Here is a 27556-nt window from a genome sequence, read left to right on the forward strand (position 1 = left end):
GTGTAGGTTAGGTGAATTGGCCATGCTAAATTGCCCAGAGTATTCAGGGATGTGCAGGGTTGGTGCATTAGTCAGGGGTAATTATAAGGTAGGGGATTGGATCTGGGTGGGTTACTCTTTGGAGGGTCTGTGTGGACTTGTTGGGCTGAAGGGCCTGTTTTCACCCTGTAGGGATTCTGTGAAGTTCATTGGTTACAGGAGCAGAATTTGGCCATTCATCCCATTGAGTCTGCTCTGCCATTCTAATAAGTTTCTCACCCACATTTTCCTGCCTTCTCCCCATATCCCTTCAACCCATTACCAATTAAAAATCTGCCTAATTCCTCCTTACATCTACTCACTGCCCCAGCATCCACCACACTTTGGGGTAGCGAATTCCACAGATTCACAACCCTTTGAGGGAAACAGCTTCTTCTCAACTCCGTCTTAAATTTGCTACCTTTTATCCTAAGACTATGACCTCTTGTCCCAGAATGCCCCACAAGTGGAAACATCCATTCCACGTTCAGATTATCTATACCTTTTATCATTTTGGATATCTCATTTGATCTCCCTTCATTCTTCTAATTTCCAGAGAGTATAGGCCTAAACTCTTCAATCTTTCTTCATGCGACAAACCCTTCACTTCTGGGATCAATTGAGTGAACTCCTCTGAAAAGCCTGCAATGCCACTACATTTGTCCTCAAATAAGGGGACCAAAACTGTACAATATGAAGGAAGAAAAAAAATGGGAGGTTGTCAGAAAGGTACCATGATCATGGGGAATTGCAATCCATGAAAAGACTCCGAAAATCAGATGGGGGCAAAAGTAGCCTGGATGAGGAAGTGACAGAATGTTTTCAGGATAGCTTCTCAGAACAACACATTCCAGATTCACCCTTCGTGGCAACACACTGAAAGCTTGTGGTTTCAAATGAACCCATTGGACTCTAACCTGGTGCTGTGTGAGTTGTGACCTTGTCCATCCCAGTGCAACACTGACACCTCCACATCAGATTATAAGAGAACTGGTATCGTGCAATGAGATGGGACTAAAGAATAACCTCATAATGAAGGCAGTCTAGGCAGTGATGACCATAATATAGTTGAATTTTACATTCAATTTGAGGAAGAGAACAGTAGGTCCAAGACTAGTATTTAAGACCAAATTAAAGGCGGCTATGAGGGAATGAAAGCAGAACTAGCTAAATGAACTGGCAAGCTAGGTAAGGGATAAGAAATAGAGGTGCAATAGGAGACATTTTTGGGGATATATCAGGATATACAGAGTAGATAAATTTCAAAGAGATTTTTAAAAATTCCAGTGGGAGGACATGATAATTGTCTCCCTCTCTTTAGTTTCTGCACATTCTGCTCCTCCTCCTTCAGTTAATATTGTTGTCCTCTGTCCCCACTCCAGTTCATACTGACTTTTTATTTTCCCTCATTTACCTCAATCATTCCCTCCTTATATGATGCTAATATTTACCAACGCTGCCATCAACAGTTCATATTATCCCCTATTTTCTCATTCTCCTCCTGACTTTTCTTTAGACTGTCAGTTAACATTGCCACCCTTCTACACCTTGATTTGCACTAATTTATTCTAATAGTTGCCCCCTCCATTTTTGAAGATGCCTTACATGCTGTCTCTCTCCTGCACATTCCTCACTGCTGTCGGAAAAGTTCTCTGCGTCACCCAGAATCTGACCCCAGCAAGACATTGATCTCACGTTATGTGATAGGCTAAAGAAGGGATCTGTAGATGGTGAATGAGGAGACACAAACATGCATAAACCACAGGCAGGAGTGTGATGCCATTGGTGCTATCATGCTGGAGTTCATATACTGGTGGACACAGTCACAGATTTTGAGGGCCTTGACTATTGAAGAAGGTTGGCAAGGCAAGGTCAGGGTTAGGCAGGTCCACTAATCAACTAGGCAAAAGCAAGGGACTGCAGATGCTGGAGATTAGAGTCGAGAGTGTGGTGCTGGAAAAGCACAGCAGGTCAGGCAACATCCGAGGAGCAAGAGAATGGATATTTCGAGCAAACGCCCTTCATCAGGAATGAGGCCTCATTTCTCATGAAGGGCTTTTGCCCGAACATCGATTCTCCTGCACCTCAGATGCTGCCTGACCTGCTGTGCTTTTCCAGCACCATACTCTCGAGGTCCACTAACCAGGCTATCACTGAGCTTGCATGCAATGGTTCAGAGCATAGAAGAGTGCAACTGCTGCTGTGGCAGAGCCTTGCATAATGCTTGGAGACCATTCTGTTTTATATGTTGGTTTTGAAGGGATCCTCTGAATAGGGAGAACATATGAAAAATACTTCTCAACTTCAAACCTTACTTGCAAGCATCTCTTGACTTCAGTGCATGTAGTTTCAGACTGAGAACTGGCAAACAATTGAGAGCAAGTCATTTACCTGAATATTTGACTGGGTTTGTTGACATGGAGCATGATATAAAGATATGAAGCACTTCTCTTTCTTTAAAAGAAAAAAGGCTGAAGCATTCTTCACCTTGAACAAATGTACTGGCAAATATCCAGTTTTTAACTAGATAAAAGTAAGAATCCAGAATTCAAACACAAGGCAGTTGCATTGCAAAGTGATAAGTCTTCCAACCTGCTACATTAATGTCTCTAAATAGTCATACGTAAGATAAGAATTAAATTCTGAGATCAAGTAAAGCATTGGGGGGAGATGCAGGCCCAAACCCTTTCAACACTATTCCCTTTTTTTTAATCTATATTTTTCCTTTCGACACTATTCCCTTTTTTTTAATCTATATTTTTACTGAGAAAAAAAGATTTTTAAATATTCCAATAAGTACAAGACAATGCTATTCAAAACAGCTCAAAAAAACCCCAAATAATAAAAAAAATCCCCAATCCACCCTCATGTACAAATGTATAAACATATATAGAAAATATAAAATTTTTAAAAAATTCTAAACTACTTACTTCACTAAATAAATAAATAAATAACCAACAACAAACAAATAAGTAGTAATAACTCAGCCCAGCCAAACAAAACATTCATACTTTCACAGTTCCTCCTCCCTGGATATTGGACTCGTGAAACACAATTGTTACAGCTATATAGAAGCCCTTGTTAGTGTGGCAGATAAATCTGTGTCCAGTTATTCCAAAAAGGGCTGCCATGTCATGTAAAAATTCTCAGTTTTGTGGTGTACCATGTTTGTGAGAAAATCCAGGGAATATGCTCCATAACAATCTTCCACAAACCTGACAGGCCTGGGAAGTTTTCAGATATACAACCTCGCAATATATTCTCACAGAACGTGAGAATATTGAAACGTTTTTTCTTATGTACGTCTGCAGGAAATACAGTGGGTAGGCCCAAAAGGAGAGATAGGGTCCTTCTCCATCCCCACACCCAAAATCCTCTCCATTGCACCCTCCACAGCACTCCAATTTTTGAAGCCTATCGCAAAGACCAAAGACAATGGGTAAGAGTACCCATGCTCATGTTGCACTTGGGACATGCTGAAGATACCCCTGGTTTAAATTTTCACAAACGGTCTGGAGCCAAGTGGACCCTGTGGAGAATCTTCAACTGTAAAGCATGGGTCCTATTGGAAATTGATATCTTCCTTGCATTCTCCCAAATATCCTCCCATGCCTCTGAGGAATCTTCAACACCCAGCTCTCTTTCCCACATCCTGCAAAGTCGATCAGACTCATCTGAGGTGGCACCCCCCAATTTATGATGTAAAGTACTGACTATTCCCGTTTTATGCTTTAACCCAAACCCAACGCCAGTATATTCTTGCTGTTTTGTCAGTCAGACATCTTTAATATCTACAATTGTTCATTTAATACCAAATCTCATTCAATAAAGAGACATTTTATAGGTTCAAGCCCATTAGCAACTCACTTCATAAGCCCAAAAATTGGCAATCAACATCCGTAATGATATATTTTCAGAGACCTTCATTTTCATCAAACCTAATCATCAAAAAGAAAATTTATGGGCTGTTTGAATCTCATTGAGCTTAGTTTCATCTTTGAAAAGGAATCTGTTGTATTGGAGCCAGGTGAATCTCACTGACTATAAGATCCTTGATTGAGGCTGTTAACCTAGGCCAATCAGAGAGCCCTGACTGACAGATATAAATAGGGGATCCCGAGAGTCTCCTGACTGCAGGAACTAACTCAGAGCCAGAGTTAGTTCTGGCCAGAGCCAGTGTTGTGTGCACATGTAAGTAAAAGGTGACTCGGTGATGAGATACCACCCTCTGTGCAATTATTTCAATGGCAACAGTACGTGCCTAAGGAACATTTGCTCACAACAGTTGTCTTTGAGTTGGGATAAGCATAATGCCTATATTTGGGCCCAGTATGTGGAAAGAATGCAATTTTTTTTCCAGGCAAATGACATTGGGGTAGAATTACAGCAGTGAGTAATCCGTCTGACTGCTTGTGGGTTTACAGCATCTTCAGTTATTAGGGGCTTAATTTTCTCAGAGGCACAAGACACTAAAATCTTCCAAAAGTTAATGGATTTTGTTAGGGAATATTACAACCTCGAACCTCCTCTAAGTCTAAGATGCTATCAGTTTTACTTGGCTGTTCAAGAACCAGGAGAATCAGTATTGGGATTTTCGACAAGGTTAAGATGACTGACAGAGGCATGTGAGTTTGGGTTAACCCTGACTGAAACTGCTTGGTATGTGGGATTAATGAAGTGACCAAGCAAAAGTGTCTACTAGCTGAAGCCCAGCTGGACTTCAAACAGACACTGCAACTGGCTTGTCATTAGAAAATGCGGCAAGTGGAGCATGGGAGGTACAGGGCATCTCAATGGAAGTGGACACCCTCACCTGTCCAACTGAGCTTGGGGAACACCACTTGAGTGTAGGCAATCGCCGAGACTCATACAGGGCATATCTTGAGCTGAAGGACCCTAAGCCTGCCCACAGCAAAACCTCACAACAAAATCAAACCTTGGCCAAATGCCTAAATAGTTCTTCAGGATCTGATCCGGCAAGTCGTTGTCGTTGCTGCCGGAATGCAGACTCGAGACAGCAAAAAGACTCCTACAAGGCCTGACTTGAATATGAAAGCTCATAGGCCAGTACCCAGGAGAGTGCACACCCTCTGGACGTCCACCTAAATGTGGGTTGGAACAGTAAGATTGCTTAGCAAATTCCAAATCAGAATCAATTAAGATTAATGCCTGGTTAAATTGTCACCTGGTTCTCATGGGGGGGTTGATACCAATGGTACAGTATCACCTCATGGGGGATGATACTGTATCAGTGGTTACAGAACCTGTCTTTAACAAGATTTGCTCTGTTCTCCGACACAAGTTTGCGCAAGACCTCGGCCAGACTGAGAATGTACACTGCAGAACCATTACAGATTAAGGGTACAACTTCAGTTCCGGTGTCATCTGTGAAGCAGTTGGTGCAGTTACCAAAAATTGTCGCAAAAGACTCGTGCCCAAGCCTATTAGGCCAGAATTAGTTGAGAAAGATTCACCTTGACTGGCTCAACATTTTTCAATTACAAAATAGCCGCCTCAGTGAAGTCCTAATGAAATACGAAGGAGTTTTTCAGGAAGGGCTAAGGACTATCAAAGGGGCTAAGGCCACTTTACACGTTGACCAGGAAGGAATTCCACAATTTTGCATGGCCTACCTAGTGCCATTTGCCTTGTTGGCAAAAGTAGAGGTGGAAAGAAAGAGGCCAGAGAGCGAACAACTAATGAAAGTAGTACAGTTTGTGGAATAGGCAGCAGCAGTCATATTAACTGTGAAGCCTGACATGTCGGTTGGCCTTTGTGGGGATTTTAAGCAAACGGAAAACCACTTCTTGCAGCTGGATAAATACCTAATCCCTCGCATAAAGGATTTATAAGCAAAGTTGGCTGGAGGGCTGTCCTTCGTGAAGCTGGACATGAACCACGCCTACCTGCAATTGTGACTAGATCAGGGCTCCCAGATGTACACAACAAATTAATACCCATAGGAGGTTGTACCAATATACTGGACTGCTGTTTGAGGTATCATCAGCCTGTGTCATTTTCCAGTGGACAATGGAAAATACTTTACAACAGCTACCCCAGGGTACCATTTATCTGGATGACATATTAATAACAAGGAAAACCAATAAAGAGCACTCGAAGAACTTGGACATAATGCTTAAACATTTCTCCCAGTTGACTGTATGCTTTAGAAAGAAATGAACGTGTGTTCAAGGCACCCTACATGACCTACTTGGGTTATAGAGTCGACAAAACTGGGTTACACCCATTGAAAGATAAAGTGAGGGCGATTAAACATTCCTTGGCTCCACGTCTCTACCAGAACTTAGGTCTTTCCTTGGGTTGATGAATTATTACAGGAAATTCATATGTAACCTGCCCACCATCCTGGCACCCTTACACCTGCTATTGATAAGTTATTGGCTGACTATGATCTGAAGCGAGAGGTAGTGCTGATATGTGATGCCTTTCCGTACGGTCTCAGAATGGTGTTGGCTCACCAGTGGCCCAATGGAGAGGACTGTCCGATAGCATATGCTTCTCGGACTATGGCCAATGCCCAAACCAAATACACTCAGATAGAGAAGGAAGGCTTGGCAGTCATCCTTGGTGTGAGAAAGTTCCACCAATACCCTTACAGATAGGAATTTATCACAGTTAACAGACCACAAACCCCTGTCTGGGCTACAGAAGGAAGACAAGGTGATGCCACCCATAGCTTCTGGTTGAATTCAGCAGTGGGCCCTTATTCTGATAGATTAGATTCCCTACATTATGGAAACAGGCCCTTCAGCCCAATAAGTCCACATTGACCCTGCGAAGAGTTTCCCATCCCGACCCTATATTTACCCCTGCCTAATGCACCTAACACTATAGACAATTTAACATGCCCAATTCACCTGATGTGCACATCTTTGGATTAGTGGGAGAAAACCGGAGTACCTGGAGGAAACCCACACAGACACAGGGAGAATGTGCAAACTCCACACAGTCAATTGTCCGAGCCTGGAACTGAACCCAGGTCTCTGGTGCTGTGAGACAGCAGTGCTAATCACTGAGCCACCGTGCGTTCAAGGACTGACTGTGAGCTGGCTGACCACAGTCAATGTACTGTACCCATGTATATAAATGATGACTTGGTGATGGGATATCAGCCGCTGTGTAATTATTTCAGAATCCAAAGCATTTTACCCTTTACAGTAGGTACAGTGGAGATTTTCATCTCAGCTGTCTGGAATTGACCTTGGCCAACAGAAACAAAATAACAATTGTCAGACTCATGGTGCTGCCTTGTCCTCCAACTACAAAAATTATTTTGAGATAACTCATCTGAAAACACAAAAAAAAAACTCCCATCTAAGTAAACTAAATTGGAGATATTAAAATATTTTGATATTAGCATCTGAACTCAGTTAACAGCCATGCTGGATAAGCTATGGCTGTGGGTCAAGGCTATGAAGGTAGATTGAGTCTTGCTAATGTGAGTGTCAATTTGTTTTTTCATCAGCAGAAGTCCCCATGGCTGGAAAGAAGAAAGAAATAACACTGCAGGTAGGCCTTGAGAAGAAAAACAAAAATCACAAATTGAAAGGTTCCAATTTATTTGTTACCCATTTTTATCAAGCACTTCATAGATTCTAAAACTGCAGTTATTTTCACTTCTCATTTCAACCCATAAATTCATGAGTGTCTCAGAAAATTCAGTGACTCTTTCAGTAGCATGTAAAGATAGGAATAACAGACACTGGGGATAATTTGAACCCTAATGACAGATGGGAGAAGATATGAAGATAGAAATCATAAAATTCTAAAACTAATAGCTGCTGTATTCGCCTTTGCCGACAAATAACTTGCTTGCCAGAAACTGGACGATCATTTGCCCATGGTAATGCTGCACTTTTCAAATGATTTCAATAGAGATTTGAGTTAAACACATCCAGAGAGGGTTACCTAGAGCTCCAGGAATCTGCAGTATTTCCCGAAGGATTTAAAATACAGATCACAAGATCTTCATAAAAATCAATGCAAACTCAATGGGGTCTTGTGACACAGTGGAACTGTCCTTACCTCGGAGTCAGAAAACCTGAATTCAAAATCCCACTTTTTTCAGAGGTTTGTGACAACATTGTTGATTAAAAATATCTACGATGCAAGTTCATTGCCTTGGTTTTCTTGAGCTGTTAGTTTGAACAGGTCTTATAAGAAAGTTCACATCATTAGAATCCCTACAGTGTGGAAACAGGCTGTTTGGCCCAACAAGTCCACACAGACCATCCAAAGAGTAATCAACCCATATCCATTCCCCTCCTACTCTACATTTACCCCTGACTAATGCACCTAACTTACACATCCCTGAACACTATGGGCAATTTAGCATGGCCAATCCATCTAACCTGTACATCTTTGGATTGTGGGAGTAAGCCCACACAGATGCAGGGAGAATGTGCAAACTTCACACAGACAGTCGCCCAAGGCTGGAATCAAACCCAGGTCCCTGGTGCAGTGAGGCAGCAGTGCTAACCACTGAGCCACCAAGCCATTTTCAAATGGAAGCATTATTTGGGGTCTGACAGAAATGTTTTTTGATTGGACATGTAGACGGATTATCATCCCTGGCCATAATATTCCTGTGTAATGGTTTCTGAAAATACTGAAGGATGAAGTGCCCAAACAAATCTTGGGACCATAAATCTTGAGAAAGCTGTAAAAGGGGCAGCAGAGGAGCCAAGGTAACGAGAGAAAGACTCACCGTCCTTTATGTGAAAATTAACACAGTTAGTCCCAGACATCAAAGAAGAACTCTTCCCTGCTTAATCCAATGGTCATGCTTTGCCCGTTGCCTCAGTTCTTTTGTCTCTGGCTCCCTCTAGTGTACCACCAGCAATACCTCAAGATCTTCACAGTAAAGTGATCACAAATGTTTTCTGCAAGTCATGGGTGGTTTTTCACCAGGGTGATGACTTACATCAAAATCTTCTGCAATAACAATAGCCAAATTAAGTGTTTAGATTACTTACAGTGTGGAAACTGGTCCTTCTGCCCAACAAGTCCATACCAACACGCAACCCACCCAGACCCATTCCCCTACATTTACCCCTACACCTAACACTACGGGCAATTTAGCCAGGCCAATTCACCTAACTTGTACATTTTTGGATTGTGGGAGGAAACCGGAGCACCCAGAGGAAACCCACACAGACACAGGGAGAATGTGCAAACTCCACACAGAGAGACGGGAATTGAACCCATGTCTCTGGTGCTGTGAGGCAGCAGTGCTAATCACTGTGCCACCGTGCCACCCACAAGTTAATTCTCTCTGGTTTCCCAGAGATACAGAGTACCATCAATTAGACATACACAGCAACCTGACGATCAATGTCAGATCAATCATATTGTTTTGACAGCCATGCGGAATTTTGTTTTGTCAATATAGAGTTGGTGTGCAACCACTAGAAGAGGTTCATGTCAATCTAAATTCTTGGGGTATTGTCTTGACCCCTCACTTCAATGAGTCAGAGATTGACTTTGCAAAGTAGTTAGAGGTGTTAAGCGCAAGCTGTTTGGAAAAGAGGGATAACACTTTCAAATTTGATTACTGTGAGGAAACTACTAATGAGACAGAAGAATGCGACAGTCAGTCACATGGTTAGCAATCCTGGTGCACACCATCGGCAGATTAAGAATGCAATATGGTGATGGCTTTTGGTGCTCACCGGCAAGACTGTGCCCCGTGATTATTTTATTTAGTGACTACCAGTCCCCCAAATCATGGGCAATGTCTTCACTTGCAAAATTTAAGGCGATCGATATGTCATTTGGTGTGTGTTGGGGATGTATCTTGGGAGTGTACAGCAGTGTTTGTGTCTTTCCACAGCTGCATAAGGTGTTTGTACTGGGAGCTCTAGCAGTGATTGTTGACTGTGCAATGTTCATGACTTGACCTGAACCTGTTATAGCAAGGAGTGCTCACTCTGCAGTAGGTCAAAGACTACCATTCGGCATGTGGAGTATGTCACAAGGTCTTTGTTGGTGAATACTTTGATCCAGAGGATGACTGCTGCAAGATGTTGTTCAAGAGGGTTGTTTTATATGGGGCACTGAGATGAAAAATGGGCATGCGTATGGATTGAACAGATCATCATCAGTGGTAAGTGAGATGTAGCATGGATGGTGTCAACCAGTTCCTAGGTTTTCATCGGTTTGTGGCTGCCATTGGGAGCGATGTCGACAAAGACAGAAAGCAAGGGGAGGAAAGTTGAAAGAAGATTTCCAATTATGATGCACATCGTTGCTTTCAATTAAGTGTCAACAAGATATTGTAAAAATATCTGGTTAGGAATATCAGTTTTATTGAGAAATAAGCATATCTAATCAGGTAGGACATATAGATATTAGGAATGTTTAAAGGTTAAAAAAAATCAAGGGGCTAACCGCTAAAACACCATCACAGCTAGCAGGAAAAGCCAGAAATGTTAATTTAAATGTTAATGTTAATTTCAAACTTGGTCTGCTAAAATTTTGTGAAGCACTTTATCTGTTGCTGTGTGATTTATTTCACACAGTCAAATATTAAATGAATTCTACACTGCTATGCTGTTTACCACAATGTTCATATTTTCTCACATAGCCCTAAATTCATTACTGAACGTCATTCATTCCCCCACACCCAATCTTATGTTGGCTAGGTACTTACCTTGTACCCCCACTTCAGTTCCTATCCATTTCTCCCTAGTTTTGTCTTCAATTACTCCTTTCTCTTTACTATATATTATTGTGAGCTGAAAATGTGTTGCTGGAAAAGCGCAACAGGTCAGGCAGCATCCAAGGAACAGGAGAATCAACGTTTCGGGCATAAGCCCTTCTTCAGGTTGCCCGAAACGTCGATTCTCCTGTTCCTTGGATGCTGCCTGACCTGCTGCGCTTTTCCAGCAACACATTTTCAGCTCTGACCTCCAGCATCTGCAGCCCTCACTTTCTCCTCCTATATATTATTGTGGACTGGCTAAATTTAATTGCTATGTCTATAGAGTGCAAAATGACCATAATTTAATTTTTACCTATACCTTTGATTTCATTAACATTAATTTATTGAAGTCTCATGCTAATGGAAGGGTCACGATGGTCTGTGATGGTGACTTGTTTTAAAAAAAATTACAAATATCACTACCTCTTCCCTAAATTTTGAATATGCAGTGTCCCGTGCTCCTGCATCCTGTAGTAGGATGTTTCATCTGAGGGTTGATGCATTTTAACCATTTTTCCTCTAAACTTTTATCTCTTGATGCTAGTAACACCTTAATACTTTGATTAGAGAAATGATTTTATTATTGCAATTAAATATTGTACAGATTGTGTAATCTACTGAGTTCTGAAGAACAATTGCCTTCTTGTGTTCCATTTCTCATTTGAGCCATTTAAACAGGGGACCTGCTTAACAGTGAAGGATTTTTACTTACATAGAACATAGAACATAGAACAATACAGCACAGAACAGGCCCTTCGGTGCCCCTCTGTACTTAACACCACATCTGTGTTGATAATGTGATTTACTATAACTATTTTATGAACTTTGCCATTCCTTAACCAGAAGTAGCTAAAACTCTGAAATTCTTTAACTTCACTTCAATCCTTATTATTTTAAAGAATTCCAGAAACACTTTAACTAATCTACTCCACACACTGTCGGTGTTCAGCCATTGCCAAATGGAATAAATCTGCAATGAAAACATTCATTACTGGGATGAAGCTCTTTGTGAGTGGTACAATTCTCTCTACCTGATTAGTATCGCCATCTTCTGAATCTTAAAAGTCATATGTAATTTCAAAGCCAGTATTAACTGGTTTATTGCAAGTGGCATTTTGAGCCACATCGCAAACACCATTGAGCATTCCCCATGCATTTCATGAGTTAATTCTTCTATTATAGTTCCCCACTTCCTGATATCTGTTCTATTTGTCAATTGTAGCTCTTTTTATTTATGATTCTTCTTTCATATGATACTTCTGGCTTATAATTGGCTAGTCCTGCATTGCTACTGCCATTAACTCGTCCATTCCCTGTACTAACGACTGAACATCCATTGTCAGCCGTGAAAGCTCCTTGAGTAAATGTTCCCCAGATAGTTTTTTTCTTTGTTAAGGCTTTGGATATTTGTTCTGACGTGTTTCTTTCTGAGAAGATAACTCTAGCTAGCACCAGGAGTCTGCACATCTTCTACATTTCAGCACAATCCATCAATTTAAAGGCAAACACTGTGTTTGGGATTTCCAAAGAGAACCTGCTTGAATATAATCTGTTACAAATGTGTTGCTGGAAAAGCGCAGCAGGTCAGGCAGCATCCAAGGAGCAGGAGAATCGACGTTTCGGGCATGAGCCCTTCTTTAGGAATGAGGAGAGTGTGCCAAGCAGGCTAAGATAAAAGGTAGGGAGGAGGGACTTGGGGGAAGGGCATTGGAAATGCGATAGATGGAAGGAGGTTAAGGTGAGGGTGATAGGCCGGAGTGGGGGTGGGGGCGGAGAGGTCAGGATAAAGTTTATTGACATCTCAGTCACGTGGCTCATTCTACTCCCAGTGCCATCTATTCCCCATTTATATTCACTCTTACTTAATTTCAGGCAACAAGTTAACTTTTGCCATAGTGACATCTTTAAGACTAAAATAAAATGAAAATATTCCTGGGAGATATTCATCTGATTTACGTTACTATATAGCTGAAGAAAAGTGTAAATAGACAGATAATTGGATCTTATTGCAAGTGGCTTTAACACAGAAAATACAGAGATATGAGTCGAAAGAGTACCTGCAATTGAGTGATTCAGGACAGATGGCTTTTGTGAAGGGGAGCAAGCAAAACTCTACATGAATAGATGAGCTTTCTATTTGGCATTAAGACAAAAATACAACTCCCAATGTTTCACCAAGAGCAATGTGATCGTGAGCTGAAAGGAACTGAATCCTAAAGATGATGTGAATAACTCAGACTTGCTAAAGAACTGAATGTTTATTTATGTCAGAGGACCATTGTGAACCACAAATGTTGGTTGGTTGTTTGAAAAGGAACTTTGAAAAGCTACGCCATCAGAACTGTAATGACATGTACAAGACTATGAGCCAATTGGATTAGAATTGTTAGGTGCTTGTGATTGACCAGTGCAGACTTGATGGGCTGAAGAGCCTTTTCTGTGTTGTAAATCTCTATGACTCTTTACCTCAGTCAGGGAGAATTCATAGGCATGCTTCTGGTCAATGTGAACAGTCTCAGCAGATCTCAGATAAAAATACAGCTGCCAGTGAAAACAACTCAAAGGCCACATCAATGGAATGGAAAAGGTGAACGGTTGTACGTAATGCTGCATGTATGCAGGGAATTATGTGAATTCTTGAGGCATGCGGCATATCTATGACATCTGGACTATTTAAAGTGAAATGTGCTTTTTGTTTGAAATACAATTTGTGAGTTAATTAATGTTTGAATTAAATTAATTTTAATTGGTTTGTTACAGTAGAGGTTTTAGAAATTTGTTAACTGATTTTCTTTCCATTGGCATTCTGGGTTTGTTCCTTTTAAAATATAATCTTTCTATTGAACATTGACATTTATTATGAAAACAGTAAAAGTGGAACATGCGCTCAGTGCAATGATGATTCAGTTATCCAAGTTAAATTGTACATTTTTGTTCTGTTGTATGTAAGGGAAACTTAATTGCATTTATTAATGCACCCTTTCTTTACCTCACACTTCCTACTATTTCTATGTGGTGCATCATGTCTGGTATCAGTAGAAATAGCAGCAGGTTTCTGATATCTCTGCTCTGACTGTTCAGCTGCTCTTGATTGACACCGATTTGGTTTTGAAATCTGTGAGAGTGCAAGGGGAGATTTAACCACCAAGAGATGGGAACTGTGTGATCATGGAGGAGCAGATTTGAGAGCAGCACCTGGAAGGTGGAAATGGTTTGAAAAGGTTCCAAGATCCAACTTCCCTTTTACCATCTTTCCTCAGGGTCGGTGTCAGATCACTTTTTCCACCTATTGGAAAAGGAGCTTGCTAAAGATCAGTGACCTGTTGTAAGACCACAAGGAAGAGATCTGCCATTGCGTGTAAATGTTGGCTTCCAAAATTACCACAACCATGATGATGATCCTTGTTAATTAATTGTTGAGCCACAGTCGATGCTTCCTTGCAGCAGCCATTATCCACATGACAGTCATTCTCCGTTTCCTGTGCCATCAATCCACTGTTGAGTTGATTCCCTCCAACCTCTGTGCTATTGTTGAGAATGTGTGTAGTGTGTCTGTCAGTCAGTCAGTCAGTCTGTGTGTCATTAAGTTTCTCAATGCTGATTCCTGGGGTTTAGTAACTGTGGGAGCTAGGAGATAATTTCACCCCCCCCCCCCCCGCCAATGTGGATTCTCTATCATGTGTACTCCCACCAATGTCCATCCAGTTCCATTGTTAAGAGTCTTTAAAGAGAATCACTGTTAAATATTTGAAGGACAGGACAATATCAGTCTCTGAGGTGAGAACAGGACCATGGCTTTACTTATGTACCACTTTAGTAAGAAGCCAAGACTTGGCAGAATTTGTAAATTGCCTGTTTATTTATTGTAAGTCTTTATGCTTCATTTTCTTTTGTATAGTATATGTTTGCTTCTTTTTATCTTGTCATGCCTCATAGTATAGGAGCTAAATATGAAAATATACTTGAAGCTCAGAAAAAGAAAATAGAAAAAGTAGGTTCCCAGTGCCTCACCAAGTAGATGTATTGGTCTGACACAGTAATTGTCTACAGACTACTCAATCCCAATAGATACTCCTTATCCAACCCTTAATCAATATTTATAATCATCCACTTTCCATTATGGGGGATACAACAGATTATACCTTAAGACTTTTATGTAGATTTCCAATGGTCAAATTATGAATATTTTTGCTGCTCCTAATGCAATACCAAATTGGTGCAGTGACTCCCTAAATTCCTCTCACTCTTTCTCGACCCACGCCCCCTCATTCCTGGCACCTTCTGTATCCTTTGCTGTAAGGAATTATAGCACCAACAGCACTGCACGCCTACCTGACAGAGACATGGAAACACCTGATGTTTCCCCTCATGGGAGAGTCTAGGACCAGAGGGCATTGTGTCAGAATAAAGGGGTGCTAATTTAAGACTGAGATGAAGAGGAATTTCTTCTCTGAAGATTGTGAATCTTTGGAACACCTTGCCACAGGCAGCTGTGAGAGTAGAGTCCTTGTATATATTTAAAGCTGAGATAGATGGGTTTTTGATCAGTTGGGAAAGAGAGGTTTACAGGGAAAGGGCTGGAAAGTGTACATGAGGTAATATTGGATTAGCCTTGAGCCTAATGAATGGCACAACAAGTTTGACAGGCCAAATGACAGACTCCTATTCCCCTTTTTGTTATGATCTTTTAGGCATATAAATATTTCAGTGATTACATATGGGCATTTCTTGTTATGTGGCAAAGCTGCTCATGAGACATTTTGCAAACAGAAGCAGAAAAAATGGTCATCACTGAGTGAAGGAACAAGGTGGAAGCAGCACTCCTGTATTTTCTCAAGTTTATTAATTGTGGATTCTCTTTTTTCCATACTAATTACAGACTGGCCCATTGTGCTGTTATTTCCTCATTTATGCACAGTCCCAACAGTTCAGAATGTTTTCTGAATATTTAACATTCAACATGCCTAAAGAAGACAGAGATGAAATCTGTTGTCATATGGTTACTTGTTATACTTGCAAACGATCACTGGAAATGTCCGAACTGTCCTGTCAGACAGATCCTGTTGATTCACAAAAAGAACATTATTTCCTCTGTTTGGACTTCGTGTCACTCAGGGTGTGAAGCATTTGCTGTTAAAGGCAAAGAAGCTGAAATTGGGAATGCATAAACAGGTTTGATTTCTCACCGGTTCAGCTTTAAGTGCACTGTTCAAAATATTTGTGTGAGGTTCTGTCTACAATTTGAGGACATCTGTTAATCCCGCTTATTTTAAATGGCTTAAAACGGATTGCACCAGAATAGTAAAAACAGGAATTTATAGAAATGTATTTACTGGGACAGAGGTGAAATCAAACCAACTAAAGTGGTTGCTTCATCAACAGTAAATATTCCTTTTAAAACTTTGAACTGCCAGTGAGTCATGGCATCATGTTTTGCCTATTTTTCTGCACGTTTTAGTTGGTCCTATTATATAATCTTGTTTAGATGAGTGCTAATGATGTTAGAAACCCAGTCTGAATGAGTCAGTGTAAATTTTCCCAAGTGTGTGGGAGATGAATTTACCCGGAAACTAAAGATGCTGAGACAACTCTGTTCAGTGACAGTATCTCTGCTGATATTAATCTTCCTTCTCTGTACTTCCAGCATTGGCAATTATCTTGGCTCATTTACTATCAGCACTCTATTATCTTGTACTTAATGTTCATAGAAAACAATTAAAAGGAATATTTCAATCAGTGAGAAGATCGTGTAGATTCAGAGAACTTGCTGAGTATTTTAACTCATTGGAAACTTTTTATAAAAAGAAGTAGTAACAGGACAAACTAACATAATATTATTGCTTCTTGAAGCGATTAAAACAGTGAAACAGGAAAAGGAAACATATATCAGAAGTTTCTAAGTTCTGCATATTTTAATGATGTAATTTAAAGAATAATGACTGGCGAACTGGTAATTTAAACAATTAGTTTTTACAAAGATTTAACCTAGTTTTCTAATCAAGCTGTTTTAAGAGTTATTACATACCTCTGGAGCACATGGAACTTGAACCCAAGTCTCTTGGTCCAGGGACATCACCACAGAGCCACAAGAGGGGCGACAATTAATTTTACATAGCAAAGCTCGATAAACAATAATAACAATGAGCAGATAACTGTTTTTGGTGTGAATGTTGGTTAAGAGATGCTAAATTTATGACCATTCATGTGAATTGGAATCGCATTGGCTCATTTGAGGCAATTAATGCAATATGTGACAATGAAGAGCAATCACAGATATTATTGAAGAATTGTTGCAAATTATAACATTGTAAATTCCTTAATGACTGGAGCTGAGCTTAGAGTACCAGCACTCAAAACACAGTGGGGAGAAAAAAAATTTCTAAGCTCACTGAGATAGCACCAAATTTCACAGATGATAACCTCTTCAAATAGTTTTGTATAGTCTTCGTGTAGCTAGGAAAGTGCATCCTGTTAATGTGAAATAAATTTTGGAATGAGGTATTCTGACTTTTTTTCTTTGTAATAATCCTTAATCACATTCAACATCTACTCCCTTATTTTCGCTGCAGATGACGATCTTGAGCCAGGAACAATGGGATGAAATGTTGGCTGTTACTGGACTGATTGGTAAGAAACCTGTCAAAGCTAAATTCAGATTTTTCTGCATTGGCTAATATCAAACCACTGAAATTATTGTGTCCAGTATTTTAACAGAAGTTTTCAGAATAGACAGATTAGCATCTTTGCTGAAATAGAAAGGATTCAACTATGGATACATCATAATAGAATACTTATATTGCACAGTAAAAACCATCTTAAAGTACCACGGAGGTAATGTTCATGTATGATTGTCAAAGTTCTTCCAAATCATCTTTTAAGGCAACAGGTAATAATATAGCAATATACATTGGTTTGTGTCCCTAAATGTGTCCCTATCACCAGGCATGTCAGATGTAAGGAAGCACTGGATGTTGCGTCAGCAGTGAAGATTACAAGGGAAGGAGATAAGGATTAAATTTTCAAGCAGCAGAAGAAAGTGGAAGGGTGGAGTAATTTAAGAAGGAAGTTCCGGAGCTTGAGTTGTAGATAACCAAAGATGCAGAAGGTGGCATCACAGAAATAGGGTGAAACAATAGAAAAGTGTAAACTTAAAAGTAACACTTGTAAATTGAAGGTGGTAGTAGATCAGCAGTTAATGACTTTCAGTGAAGCCAGAGGTAATGGCTGTCAGGGTGTGTGCAGGATAGATACATAAAGCAAGGTTTTGGATGAGCTATCACTTATGGGGCTGAATCTTCCTAGAACATAGTGAGGGTAAGGGGTTTTTCACTGATTTTCCTTGGGTTTTCTCTGCATGTGCTCTAATGAATGCTCGTGTGGCAGTGGCTGAATAGTATTATCACTAGACTAGTAATCCAGAAGCTCAGCTAATGTCACCGACAAATGATGGAATTTGAATTCAATTAAGAGTCTAATGATGACTATGATTCGACACCAGGTTATAGTCCAACAGGTTTATTTGAAAGTACTAGCTTTCAGAGCACTTCTCCTTCATCAGGTAACTAGTGGGGCAGAAGGTAGACCAAAACATCACCCTTTCACAACGCGACAGCATTCATGCTCTCAAAACCAATCGCAACACTGTCATCAAACCAGCAGATAAAGGAGGAGCCATCTTCATTCAGAATAGAACGGAAGACCGCAAGGATGTGTACCGACAACTGAACAACCAGGAACACTACAGACAACTACCAGCCAACCCGACCAAAGAGCACACCCGTGAACTAAACACATTGATCAAGATTTTTGAGCCAGTCCTTCAGAGTATCCTACACACCCTCATCCCATGTACTTCTCGCATAGGGGACTTCTACTGCCTTCCAAAAATCCTGCCACACGAGTTACCTGATGAAGGAGCAATGCTCTGAAAGCTAGTACTTCCAAGTAAACATGTTGGACTATAACTTGGTGTTGTATGATTTTTAACTTTGCCCACCCCCAGTCCAACACGGGCACCTCCACATGATGATTATGATATCATTGTTGATTATCAGAAAACCCTGTCTGATTCAGTCATGTCCTTTAGGGAAGAAATCTGCCATTCTTATCTGGTCTGGCCAACATGTGACTCCAGACCAACAGCGATGTGGTTGACTCTTAAATGCCCTCTGAGTAGGCAATAAATGCTGACTCAGTCAGCCATCCCCACATCCCATTAATGAATACAAAAAAGATACTTAAAATGGTTATGCCCCCAAAGCTATTCTATTGAATATCCTACAATTCTGCTGGTTAAAATGGAATGTAAAATTAAGGCAAGAATTTTCCTGACATTTTAATGTTATTTTTCTTGATGGTTCTTGAAATAACTTATTCTCACTATGATCTGTTACTTGAATGACATTTTTTTGACTCAATGTAATTCTCATTTTAAAAAATTAAAATGTGCAGACTGATGGCTGGCCTAAAGGTCTGATACTTGAAGAAGGAATAACTGTTATGAGTTCACCACTTCTCATGTGTCAAATTGTTGATGCTGTTTTCATTTTCCTTCCATTAAATTTTACATTCTGATGCATGGCAGGAAATTTAAGAGAAAATTGATGTTGTAAAAATAGGTGTACACTCAGAAGCACTTTATTTAGCATTGCAAATAAGCCCCCACAGGAAATTCCATTCCATATTTTCTAACTGATGCTATTTATGTAAGAATCCTGGCTTTGCTTGTACAAGGTTGGCAGAAACTAAAATGCAGGAACTAACCCATTTGGTTAATATAGTGTAGCATCTATATTTAAAGGTTCACAGAGCAAGTTAGTACTAACGAGGTAATTATGCCCCACGCAGGAACAGAAAGGCAACATGTCTACTGATGACTGGGAGCTGAATTTCTTTTAACTGGAAATTGGATAAATGTAAATGTTGGTGGGTTTCATTGTGAGTTTCCCCTCTTGGAGCCTATAGACTTTTCTCATGCTATCTCCCCAGCTCACCTCTGCGCCATGACCCTGCAACTCCCACTACCATAGGCAGAATTACTCATCATGGCGGGGTTATCCACGACATAGTGAAAGGAAAAGGGCAAATGAAGAGTTTCTGAGAGCATATTCGCGGCAAAGGTGGCATTTTATTGTCAGTAGGTTCTGACTGTGTGCTGTCTAACAGCTAGTACAAGATTCAATGTGCAGGGCCCGGCTATCCTTCGTGCCTCACAAGGTTTTATGGCCCAAGCTGTGAAGTGAGTGGCTCCTGCACCATGTGCAGGCTTTGGGAACCTGGAAAGTGATCGTCATTCGCATATTTAAGGCGTATCTTTCTGGGTTACAGGACATTGTTTGTGCAGCACAGCCATTAGTGGGATTGATTCCTGATGCTGGGTGTGGTCAAGAGTGTTTGGACCAGGATTTGTACTCCATACAGTTGTCTAAGGTTCACATTGAGCATGTAGTGCTCGCAGGTCTCTTTTACCTGTACTGTATGAGTGACTGTGTAATGCTGTATTGCCTTTTAAAGGACCTCACAATGCTTTAAAGTGAAGCTTCTCCTTCAGAGAATGAAACAGCTTCACTACCGACTCTAATTGTGGTTGCAGTATTTTCAGCTCCACTGCACCCTTGTCGTTTGAAACACGATGGACAAAAACAACAGTTACACCTCATACAGTTTGTGGACTTGGTCTCCTCCATTGAGGAAGCTGCCAAATGTACATTTAGAGTCATAGAGATGTACAGCACAGAAACAGACCCTTCAGTCCAACTCGTCCATGCCGACCAGATATCCCAATGCAATCTAGTCCCACCTACCAGCACGTGGCCCATATCCCTCCAAACCCTTCCTATTCATATACCCATCCAAATGCCTTTTAAATGTTGCAGTTGTACCAACCTCCACCACTTCCTCTGGCAGCTTGTTCCATATACATACCACCCTTTGTGTGAAAAGGTTGCCCCTTAGATCTCTTTTATATCTTTCCCCTCTCACCCTAAACATGTGCCCTCTAGTTCCAGACTCCCCCACCCCAGGGAAATGACTTTGTCTGTTTGTCCTATCCATGCCCCTCATGATTTTATAAACCTCTATAAAGTGTCTCCCTCAGCCTCTGGCGCTACAGGGAAACAGCCCTAGTCTATTCAACCTCTCCCTATAGCTCAAATCCTCCAACCCTGGCAACATCCTTGTAAATCTTTTCTGAACCATTTCAAGTTTCACAACATCTTTCCAATAGGAAGGAGACCAAAATTGCATGCAATATTCCAACAGTGGCCTAACCAATGTCCTGTACAGCGCAACATGACCTTCCAACTCCTGTATTCAATACTCTGACCAATAAAGGAAAGCATACCAAACACCTTCTTCACTATCCTACTACCTGTGACTCCACTTGCAAGGAGCTATAAACTTGCACTCAGCAACACTCCCCAGGACCTTACCATTAAGCGTATAAGTCCTGCTAAGATTTGCTTTCCCAAAATGCAGTACCTCACATTTACCTAAATTAATCTTCGTCTGCCCCTTCTCATCCCATTGGCCCATCTGATCAAGATCCCATTGTAATCTGAGGTACCTTTTTCGCTGTCACTACACCTCCAATTTTGGTGTCATCAGCAAACTTACTAACTATATTTCTAATGATGAAAAGTAGATGACCCAGCACCGATCCTTGTGGCACTCCACTGGTCACAGGCCTCCAGTCTGAAAAACAACCCTCCACCACCACCCTCTGTCTTCTACCTTTGAGCCAGTTCTGTATCCAAATGGCTAGTTCTCCCTGTATTCCATGAGATCTAACCTTCTTGTTGGTAGCTCTCCCTGTCAATCCCATTGGCTTTGAACTTTCCCACATTCCCACCCAACCTCTATATTGAGTCAATTTCTCAGATATAGGAGTGTACTGAACCCTCACACTGCATCAGAGCCAAGGTACTGCTGAGTGTTGATGACAAATCTCATATTCCTGATTCCTGATGAAAGGCTTATGCCCGAAACGTCAGTTCTGCTGCTCCTTGGATGCTGCCTGACCTGCTGTCCTTTGCCAGCGCCACACTCTCGACTCTAATCTGCAGCATCTGCAATCCTCACTTTCTCCCACTACTAGCCTCCCAACATTACCCCTTTCTCTTCCATGCTATATTATCTCCCACCTCCTTTTTACGTTGAGTTTCCCACCACCCCTTTCACATCTGTTATTTGTATCCCAGCGTCCTTCCTCCAAATCTCACCCCAGGCCTATTCATGATCTATCCCCTGACAATCTTGGATGGGCGGCCCCATCTGATGATGGGCTAGCCCCGACTGACTTACCGCAATAGCCTAGACATGTTGCCCTGGACACGTAAGGCAGAGTGTGGCCCCCACCCCAGACAACAGAGATATGGACCCTTGAAATGCTAACAGACCGTCACCAAGCCTCCGGCTTAATATCAAGGGCTGCTGTTGACTCGCTGTGCGCCAAGAGCCCTGGATTGGAGCATATCACCCACAACCTGACTGAGGACTACTCTCAGACCTTGAGACATGACTGTTTGGTTGATGCTCATGCATTTTGTTTGCTGCATGCTGTTGGCACATGGTGCAGGTGAGCAATTGATGTAACATGTTGGTGTGCAGCAACATGTCCACCTCCTTGACTGATGACTGCTGGCAGCCATGACAAGCTGGTTAGCTTTGTGTCTGTGCTAAAGTCAAGGCAAGACAGAAACATTGTGAATATTTAAGCTCTGGCTGGGAGGACAAAGCATAAAAATTGCAAAGTACAGATGCTGTAAGCCTCCAAGGAGGCACAAAGTTAATGAATACTCAGAGAGCAAGCAAGGAAACCTGAGATGCTCCCTGATCCAGTCCACAAGGTCTCCTGGCAACAACATTTCAATGAAAGGTGCCAGTGTACTCCAAATATCAGCTTTGAAGTGCAGAGTATTCTTGTAAGCAGAGCAGAGATATGCTATGAGGCTGGATGAGACTGATACTTGTCGGATGCCAAGGTCCATGTACGGGGAGGGATGCATGAAGTTGGAATGTACCATGAGATTTCAGGGCCTAGTGTCCAAGATGGAAGCCTGGTGTTACAAGTGGAGACCTACAGTTACTCTGACTTTCATGTTGGGGAATTTTTGCTGTCTCATTTCCATCCAGTCGGTGGGAGAGTGGGAAACCATATAAAAATGAGGTGAGACCAGGTGATGATGGGAATCTCATCTCACATTCAACATGTAGGAAAATGGAAGTTTTTGCTTGGAACACAAGAAGATCCTCACTAGCCATCTCACACGATTTTCCCAACTTTCCCAGCAATGCCCACAGCATTCAGGGGCTGGGTAAAATCCACCCCTGAGAGATTGTAATGTGGGAATGATGTTCTCCAAGGGATTTGACATTCGACAAACATTTTACAAGCCTGACTGATTTTTCAAATGAATGTATCTGTAACAGGTTGCTGACCTGACCTACTTTCAAGAAAAGACAAAAACAACACTTGGACTCTTCTGTAATTTCACCAGCCATGTTTCTTTTCAGTCCCTAAAGTCAAACATTTTGCTGGTTTAAGTCAATATTGACAACAGATAGGCCTGTTTAGTTTGGTTACTGTAACAAGAGTAGACTTGTAATCATGGCATTTACAGAACTGCAAACACCTTTCCTCCTCACTGTAGTCATTACTAATGAATGTCTGCCAGTATTGGTGACACCAGTATATCCAGCCTCCAGTCACAAGACGGCTCAGCAGCAGTAACATTGCAAAACAGATACGGATTCTGTCATGTCAATACCCCTTCAAACTAGCTCCATCTATTCATTCATACACCACAACCTCAGAAAAATTAGGAGAATAAGTAGACATGCACAGAAATCAGTAGCTACTGACTAAATTAGCACTGTGGTGACAAATGGAACTCAAATGACCTTGCAGGATGTCTGTGATTCCCTCTCGGGTATGGAAGCTCAGTTTGATGATGTCTGCCCTGAGATGACATGTTAAAATTGACCATAGTGCAAGGTTTTGGTTGTTTTACTTATGGAGCTTTTTCCTGCATACTTTAACAGCTTAGACATTGGAGAGAAACAAAGTTGTGATAGGCATTGATGGTGGAGCAGCTGACCAGCAGTCATGTGGTAAAAAAATTCCACTTAAAACAAAATTCAGCAAATCCAGCAGTTTATGAGCTGGATCCAGTTGTAGACCAGGAAAGGTATTGGATTGTTGTAAAATGATTAATTCAATGATGGTCATCAGAGAACAATAATAATACAATAATAACTTGTATTTAGAGTCATAGAGTCATACAACACGGAAACAGACCCTTTAGTCTAACCAGTCCATGCCAACCATAATCCCAAACAAAACTTATCCCACCTGCCTACGGTTGGCCCATATCCTTCCAAATATTTCTTATTTATTTTATTTATCTAAATGTCTTTAAAATGTTATAACTGTACCTGCATCAACTACTTACTCTGGAAATTGAACCACTCTCTGTGTTAAAAAAAATGCCCCTCATGTCTTTTTTAAAATCTTTCTCCTTTACCCTAAAAAGTATGCTCTTTAGTCATGAAATCCCCCACCCTAGGAAAACGACACCTGCCATTCACCTTATCTATACCCCTCATGACTTTTTAAAGCATTATGGGATCACTTCTCAATCTTCAATGCTCCAATGACAAAGGTCCCAGCTGATCCAGTCTCTCCTTATAACCCAAACCGTCCATTCCCTGCAACATCCGGGTGAAACTCTTCTGAACCTTTAATGTAGTGAGACGCTTTTAAGACCTTTCACAAGGGTTTTATCTAACCATATGTGACACTGGGCCCGGTTTGGAGATCTGGATTTGGAAGAGTAAAAGCTTGAGCAGTGCAGCAGGTTTTAAGGAGAGGCAGAGAGATTTAGGGAGAGAATTCTAAAGCTCGGACCCTGACAGCTGAAGGCAAAGGTGCCAAGAGAAGAGAGAGTAAAGTCAAGCATATGCAGAATGCCAAAGCTAGAGGAGCACAGGTATCTCAGAAAGTTGTGGGGCTGGAGGAGGATTTCTTCTGTTTTCATGTGATGTGGCTGTAAGCTGGCAGACCAGCATTTATAGGAATGTAAGAGTCAGAGTAGGCCATAAGGGTGGCACGGTGGCTCAGTGGTTAGCACTGCTGCTTCACAGTGCCAGGGACTCGCATTCGATTCCACCCTCAGGTGACTGTCTTTGCACATTCTCACCATGTCTGTATGAGTTTCCTCAGGGTGATCCAGTCTCCTCCCACAGTCCAAAGCTGTGCAATTTAGGCAGATTGGCCATGCTAAATTTCCTATAGTGTTCAGGGTTGTGCAGCCTAGGTGGGTTGGCATGGGAAATGTGGAGTGATAGGGTCGGCGTGCGGGTCTGGATGGGATGCTCCTCAGAGGGTCAGCATGGACTCGATGGGCCAAAAGACCTGCTTCCATGCTGTAGGAGTTGTGTGATTCTGCCCCTGCAACCTACTTGGGCATTGTCTGCTCCATCATTTTAAATCCTGGCTGATCATTTACCTCAGTACCATATGCCCACACCATCTCCACATTCCTTGATATCATGAGTGACTGGAGATCTATTGACATATATCTTGAACTTTCTTAATGTAAGGACTTCCACAGTATTCTCAGGTAAATCATTCGAAAGCTTCACCATCCTCTGAGTGAAGAACTTGCTCCTCATCTTAGTCCTACATGGTTTGCCTCTTATTCTGAGACTGTCTCCCCTGATTATCAACCTCACAGCCAGGGGCAGCAGTCCTTTTGCATGGTTTCTATCTCTCTACATAAGTTTCTATTAGAATGCCTCTCATTCTTCTTCTCTCCCGTGACTGCAGGCCCAGCCTGCTCAATCCCTGCTCATAAGATTCCCACCATCCCAGGATTCAGTCTGGTGAGCCTCTGCTGCACACCCTCTATGGTAAGTATATCCTTCCTTATGCAAGGGGACGAGAACTACACACAGTACTCAGTGCAGTTTCACCAGTGTTCTTATACAATTGGAGCAAGGCTCTTGTATTCCAATATCTTGTGAATGTTGGTGAGCAAACACTGATTTTGGGTACATGGGATATGTTGCAAATTGTGACATGGCCAGCAGCAGAGTTTAGGGAGAATAGAACATGGGAGACCAGCCAGGAATGCATTGGAATATGCAGGTTGAGAGGTGTAAAGGTATTGAGAGCTTTAGCTGCAAACAGTGGTACAGTTTGTTCTGCCCTCCACATGACATCAGTCAACATTACATGATTAGTTCATAATGCCTTCACTATAGCTGAGGTTTGTACAATAAATGTTACTGAGCCATAACTCAATAATAGAAGGGAGAAATTGAGAACACAATGAATGAAAACCTGACTATGCCAAACACCTAGTCATATGCAAAGATTGACTTAACGATGAACATAAAATGACACAAATTAAGTTGATAATATTACACAGCGATGAATCTATTATAAAGCAAATTTTGATCCATTTCGGACAGCTGGAATTAATATGCAATTATGTTAACTCTTTCTGGCAGTGGTGGATGTGTATCAAGCTTGGTGTGGTCCATGCAAGGCAGTCGTCAGTTTGTTTCGGAAGATTAAAAATGAATTGGGAGATGATCACTTGCATTTTGCCGTGGTAAGACACTCAATATTATTGTGGAGTATTGGAGAAGCAGTTTGTACTAATCTCACCTCACCCCATATCAATGTCATATTGCTCAAAGACGGCTTAAAACACGAGAACCAGAGTTGAAGTTTTGAGACCAATTTGACCGGTTCAGAACTCCCAAGATGAACTTTTCAAACTGTAATTCAATCAGAGAGAGAGAGAGAGTGAGCAGGAAGTCTTCAATGGGAGCATGAAAGAGAAAATGGTAGTGAATTAAATATTCAAGTAAAAGCAAAGTTCTGCCGATACTGGAGACCTGAATTAAAGGAACAAAATTCTGGAGACACTCAACTGGTCTGGAATTGTCTGTGGAGAGAGAATCAGAGTTAACATTGAGTCCTATTTGACTCTCCTTTGGAGCTCAAAATTGTGTCTTACTCGATGTTAAATTGGCCTCTCCAGCACTTTCTGCTTTTATTTCGGTTCTGCTGAATCCTCAGTATTTTGGTTTTGCTTTATAACGTTAACAAGGCCCACTCTCCATGAAGGAAGGCCGAACAAAGGCTTTAGCCAAGAGAAGTTGCACAGTAACCTTGTGTGAAGCATCCTTGCTCGTTTTCCATGCTGATATTTTGGAACAGGCCTGAATACTAAGTTGCTGCTTATCAAGGCTTGATCTCCTAACCTGATGAGGAAAGATCGGCATAAGTGTTAACAATTATTTTGACCATCTTCTAGCTCAGCAAATTGTGGAAGATTAGTAATAGCCAACTTCCATTTGCTCCAGTGTTGTAGAACAAAAGTCAATTACGTTCAGAAGAAAAGTTGCAAGCAATTGTGTTACTGAATTGAACATAGATGTTTCTGACTCATTCAATTCATCGCTGTTTCTACTTTTTTTTAGGCTGAAGCAGATATTATTGAGTCATTGCAAAAATACAGAGGGAGATGTGAACCCACCTTCCTTTTCTATGGAGTGAGTAAACATTAAATGGATTTAAATGGCAAAAGATAAATCACATTTTCTCTAGTTTAAATTGTATTACTGCATCATCCCCTACCCTTTGCCTCTGCCCCTTCACAGCTAACTCTTATTAAGTGATGAGCTCTGTTGATGCTGCCAACCTTCTGGTATCATGCCCAGATGTGCCCTTAGGATCTGCAGGGGTAGTGATGGTTGTGGTAGTATAGAGTGGTGGTGACACAGGTATGGAAGTTAACCCTG

The 27556-nt window shown here is 41.3% G+C and overlaps 1 protein-coding gene across 8 annotated transcripts in view; it reads left to right on the forward strand.

Annotated features, from left to right (window-relative positions):
- The window catches only part of nme9 (NME/NM23 family member 9), a 65681-nt gene that overhangs the window by 2214 nt on the left and 35911 nt on the right, over window positions 1-27556 (forward strand). For 6 of the 8 annotated variants that reach the window (XM_043693090.1, XM_043693083.1, XM_043693087.1 and 3 more), the window contains exons 2-5: window positions 7508-7548; window positions 17311-17368; window positions 26255-26358; window positions 27236-27307. In XM_043693090.1, coding sequence (XP_043549025.1) covers window positions 7516-7548; window positions 17311-17368; window positions 26255-26358; window positions 27236-27307 — 267 coding nt within the window. In that variant the 5' untranslated portion in view covers window positions 7508-7515. Of the gene's footprint in view, window positions 1-7504; window positions 7549-17310; window positions 17369-26254; window positions 26359-27235; window positions 27308-27556 lie in introns of all 8 variants that reach the window. The other 2 variants (XM_043693086.1, XM_043693088.1) reach the window with 2 other exon arrangements.

Source organism: Chiloscyllium plagiosum, chromosome 7 (assembly GCF_004010195.1).
Source record: "Chiloscyllium plagiosum isolate BGI_BamShark_2017 chromosome 7, ASM401019v2, whole genome shotgun sequence".
Lineage (NCBI taxonomy): Eukaryota > Metazoa > Chordata > Chondrichthyes > Orectolobiformes > Hemiscylliidae > Chiloscyllium > Chiloscyllium plagiosum.